The sequence below is a fragment of the Solanum tuberosum genome, unplaced genomic scaffold (genome assembly GCF_000226075.1).
Source record: "Solanum tuberosum cultivar DM 1-3 516 R44 unplaced genomic scaffold, SolTub_3.0 scf00091, whole genome shotgun sequence".
Taxonomy (NCBI): Eukaryota; Viridiplantae; Streptophyta; class Magnoliopsida; order Solanales; family Solanaceae; genus Solanum; species Solanum tuberosum.
This window is the reverse complement of record NW_006239016.1, coordinates 336,306-341,268: the sequence shown is the minus strand read 5'-3', so window position 1 is coordinate 341,268 and position 4,963 is coordinate 336,306. Positions and strand designations below refer to the sequence as shown.

Genomic DNA, 4,963 nt, shown 5'->3' with positions numbered 1-4,963 from the left:
CAAATATGACAAACAATGATGTTGTTTCAATAACAGTAGCAAAAAATCAAGTGTGCTTATCATGTAGGATACTATATACACGAGATACATGTATCTAGTGTAATGCATTCCAGATACGCGAGTGGGATATAAAGTGGCGAGCGAGATGAGAGGGAGGCGAGGGCAGGATTTGCTTATATATATATATATGCGAATCCACTTGGATAGAGTGTATCTAGAATAAATTACACATAATTTTGAGTTTATGTATCTAAATGCACCAAAATCTAGTAAAATTCATAATATTACAACATAGCGTGCATCTAAATAATTAGCTCATACACTAGTAAAATTCTATAAGGCAGCCTTAAATAAATATTTTTGGCCCATGGACCAGTCCTAGCCCGGCCCTGATCAAGCTTCAATGACCAATGACTTATATGGATCAAACTTGTAAGCCCTAGTTTTATATGGGCTTAAAAAATCCTATCTCAATAATGGTTAGTTGGGCCGACCCATGGGCTAATGGGCTAATCTCATTTTAACAGCTCTAGTAGCTCTTTGAGTTCTGACCCTGCAAAATCGTCGGCGGATGGTTCGACCCGAAAATAGAAAACGAGAGGATCCGAACACAGGGTTTAGGGTTTAAGTTACCGCGCATCTGCAAACCAACTTTTTCCTCTCTCGTGCTTGGCAGCTCCGGCGAATTCATCTGCTTATCTGTCACCGTTCTCCGGTGAGGTCTACTAAGGCTTATAGCTCAAGTAATTTTCTTCAGGTTTCAATTTTCTTTTCTGTGTTTTTGTTTTTATTTGTGCAAAGTGCTTGACGTTTAGTATGATTATGTAAACAGAGATGGGTGTTAAAGCAAGGAAGAAAGCAATAACGAAGAAATTGAAAAAGGGAGCAAGCGATTTTTCTGCTTCTTCAGCTTCTAAAGATGAAGCCCGTGAGTTTCTGGTACGTTATTTGTTCGTGCGGCTCCATCATATGAGCAGTTCATCCACTTTCTTCGAACTATATAGATGTATATAAATATAATGAAAACTGAAAGAAAATACCTCAAATTATGTATATATAGTTAGTGGTGAGCTCACTCTCTAGACTACTGTCTCTTTCCCTCGATAAGAAGCAATTGTCTCCTTTATGGGATTTCGTGTTAGTATATGCTTTAGTTTTTATGATTTTTGTGCTGTATGTACTCCTTAATTGTGCAACTTGCTTGGTATATGTGTATAAACTTTGATTGTCTGGTCTGTGATGATGTGGGTGGGCAATGATACTTTGAGGGGCAATGGTCTTCGTTAGAATTGTTACTGTAAATTTCTCCATGGCAATTGGTGTGCTGTGTATGACTTGTTTTTGTCCTTCAAATAAATAGCCATTAGAAGGTGGGCCAGCGCAGAAGCTCCCAAAGACTGAAGTAAGGGAAAATAAAGCAACAGTGTTATATATCGGGAGAATCCCACATGGATTTTATGAGAATGAAATGGAAGGTTTGCATTTCTCTCTTTGAATTTGTCTGAGATTGAGCCTATTTAGATACTTGATATTTTCCTCTTATGTATAATAAATGTGGTCTTCAGGTTTCTTTAAGCAATTTGGTACCATCAAGAGGCTTAGAATTGCAAGGAATAAAAAGGTTAATTTTCCAGGCTAATTATTATTGGTCAATTGTTCATCTGTTTGGTTAGAGATTTCTTTCATGTTTACTCTTTAACTCACTTATTTGATGTTTTATGGTTATATTATTGTAATGCATTTGGCATACTTCATTCTCCCTTAAATGGCACTGTGCCATTAATTTTGTAAACCATTGGTCAATTATGTTTTACATGAGTACATCTTAACCAGTTGAGGCGTAACTCACCTTGCTTGCATGGTGGCAGCCTCCTTCATTTTTTCTTTTGTTAGTCTCCTAATGATTTTGTGTAATTTTGAAGAATCCTAAGCAATCAGCTAACCAGAATGCTTCTTACTAGAAAAAAAATCAGTAAACTAGATGCTTCTTAACCCTGACAGAACAACTCTTAACACTTCAAATCCGCCGTAAGGACAGTAAGGATCTCTCCACCCCGTCCTAATCCACAGTGCAATCGTCTTTCTCTCAATCTGGGTAATAGACTTTCTCATGGAACCCTTAACACAATCGTGCTGGACATCCAGCTACTTTTTATTCTTCCTTCTATTTCCTCAGCTACCAATTCCCTGTTCCACCCTATGCTCTCTGTACACCTTATCTTAGTATCTCATTCATGAGTGTAGTGATAGATATTTCATCTTTAAGAAACAATAGAAGTCTGATCAGCTAACATCTGCCTGAAAATACCTTTTTTTTACCTTTGGATAAAGGAAATACCTTGATTATAGCACCTATTTTTTAACTTTATGAAGTATTTTTCATCTAGAAAAGAAATGAAATTGTAGGCCATAATTATGTAGAGGAGTATGGCGATTCATTGGCATTCACTTCATTTTCATTTTTCAAACTACTCAATTCATTTCTTAGTCCATTGACAAATTTATTGTTCTTTCATTATGGGCATGCACTGCACTCCTTTAAGCTACACATCATATGTTAATCCACTGATTTACCATTATTTTCATTTAAGGTAATTTTCTTTTTGTTCATTGACTTATCCTGGTTTCTCTTCCTCAACAGACAGGAAAATCAAAGCATTTTGGCTTCATAGAATTTGAGTCTCCTGAGGTAGTACTTGTCCTAGTGGCTTTGTAGTGTCATAGATATGCTTAAAAAAATCCGTCTGATCATTATCTTCCCATTTTCTGGTTGTCTTTTTGGGTAAGTGCAGGTTACAAAAGTTGTTGCGGAAACTATGCATAACTATCTCTTGTTTGAGCACTTACTTCAAGTTCAGCTTATTCGTCCTGAACATGTACATCCAAGTTTGTAAGGACCCCCCTCCCTCTCCTTTTTCCAATTTGATGGAGGGAATGGTAATTTAATTATTTTATGTCCAAGTGTGAGGAGATTGTCAAATTTCTTTGGTTTCTTCCATCTTTTTCTTTTTCTTATGTTTATGGTTAGGTTGTTTTTAGGGGGTTCAGTGGTCTGGGAGCTTCTTGTTGTAGGAGGTTTATCGGCACTTTGTAGTCTTTCGTCACTACAAATTGGAACAACAACTAATAAAATACCAGATCTTTTTTTTTTTTTTGACTGGATTAAACTTTAAAGAATATATTGACCTGCAAATTTGCTCCTGCTTATATATCGGGATCTCTGTTTTATAAATTTCATGCTGCTAAATGCTAATGACAGAAAACATGAAGTCTGATATTATTCTTAATCTTTCCCCTACATTATGAGTTATAAAATGAGTTCGGCGTTGCATTTGAGCTGCACAAGTTTTCTGGTTTTGTGATCCAATGATTGGCGACCACCTAATCTCATTGTAAGGGAGCAAAAGATATGTCTAGAAGCACGGCATTCTCCTGATTATTTTTTAACTTTACAAGGAGTGTGAAGAGTTGAAATTTAGTGGTAGGTTTATGATACTTTCTTAGCATGGAGATGCAAAATTGGGTCTTTATCTGTTGGTAGTTAACAACTTTGATTTCTACATAGGTGGAAAGGTGTGAACCGCTGGTACAAACCCTTGGATTGGGTTAAAATTGAAAGGAAACGTCAGGACAAGGTAATATTCAGTGGGATATAACATTTTTGCTTTGTGTGTTATGCTAAATGTGGTAAGCAGTTTAGTATTATGACGTCTGATTGGACTTTGCAAACATAAACTTGTTGAGTGTTAATAATCGTCCAGGAAAGAACACTGGATGATCACAAGAAGTTGGTTGAAGGAATATTAAAACGTGACAAGAAGAGGCGAAAGAGGATTGAAGCAGCTGGAATTGACTATGAGTGCCCAGAAATGGTAAGACATATATGGCTTTCTTTAATTCAACTCTTTGATGCTGCAAATACACCCTTATCGCTGCAGGTTACTGGTTGGAGTATGGAAACCCTTCTATTTAGTGAATCTAACTGTTAATTAACTATAATTTGCTCTAGATGATGCTAATAACAGGATTGTTGCGTTTTGGCTAGTGTGATACTGTTGAACAATAGTTGAGTAGTGTTTGAGTATATTTGTTACAAGAATGCTAATTACTTCCTAAATATTAGAAATAACTAGGATTAGGGAAGTGACAAATGAGTTGCACTGAGCACACAATGAAAGAGTTTTTAGTTAAAGCTGAAATTACGTCGCACTCCATCAGGAGATAACATATGGTGCATGTCATTTGCAGGTGGGTTCAATTCAGGCTGCACCAAAGAAGATCAGATTTGATGCAGATTAGATCGTTCCAGCAGAACTGAGTTAGCATGAAGATTAATATTTGGCAGTTTGCATTTCAATTCATGGTCATGGCATTGGAACTGTGCTACTGATGGGATGCTGTGTGCTGCTTAAATTTACTAAATTGTCAACGAAGGTGGAAAGATTGCTAGCACCATACATTTTTCTGATAGAATTAGCATTTATCATAGACGACACCGAGGCTGTAAGACATTCCAAACATCTACTTGTATTAGCCTTAATTTTTGTAACTCCGACTCGAAATGACTAGTGGAATTCTTCGGGTGATAAAATGGATTCTGTCCACGCTCTGGCTGGTAATGTATCTCAATCAAAGTGTTTGGTCTTTGTGTGCCAGATTTGTGGTTTCTTTTGATCCTTATGTAACATTTCCTGCGGAAGGTACAGTTAGTGAATTACATCATCTTAAATTTGTGAACCTGCATTTTATATTTAACATCTTGTAAATTTGTGAATCTGCGTGCTATAATTAACATCTTGTAAAACAAAGCATCGTGGGGACCTAATTTTTTTGTTTACTTGCAAATTTTAAGTATTACTTACTGCATGAGGTAGTGGTAAGGTCTGCGTACACTCTACCCTTCCTAGACCCCACCTAGTGGGATTTCACTGGGTATGTTGTTGTTGTTGTTGTTGTACTTACT

At 36.6% G+C, this 4,963-nt stretch overlaps 1 protein-coding gene across 3 annotated transcripts; it reads left to right on the top strand.

Moving 5' to 3' along the window:
* Positions 1-615: 615 nt before the first annotated feature.
* Positions 616-4,737, top strand: LOC102594986 (uncharacterized). Of its 3 annotated transcripts, none has more exons than XM_006347152.2 (9): positions 616-715; positions 833-939; positions 1,361-1,475; positions 1,566-1,621; positions 2,642-2,689; positions 2,793-2,890; positions 3,566-3,635; positions 3,762-3,872; positions 4,249-4,736. In XM_006347152.2, the coding sequence occupies exons 2-9, from the start codon at positions 835-837 to the stop codon at positions 4,297-4,299; spliced, it is 654 nt and encodes a 217-aa protein (XP_006347214.1). In that variant the 5' UTR covers positions 616-715; positions 833-834; the 3' UTR covers positions 4,300-4,736.
* The last annotated feature ends 226 nt before the right edge of the window (positions 4,738-4,963 follow it).

Excerpts from the sequence above, each read along its gene's own strand:
- LOC102594986 (XM_006347151.2), top strand. The coding sequence starts at position 835 with ATGGGTGTTAAAGCAAGGAAGAAAGCAATAACGAAGAAATTGAAAAAG. Across the intron at positions 1,476-1,565 it reads TTATGAGAATGAAATGGAAG|GTTTCTTTAAGCAATTTGGT; the intron begins GTTTGCATTTCT and ends TGTGGTCTTCAG. Across the intron at positions 3,873-4,248 it reads ACTATGAGTGCCCAGAAATG|GTGGGTTCAATTCAGGCTGC; the intron begins GTAAGACATATA and ends TGTCATTTGCAG.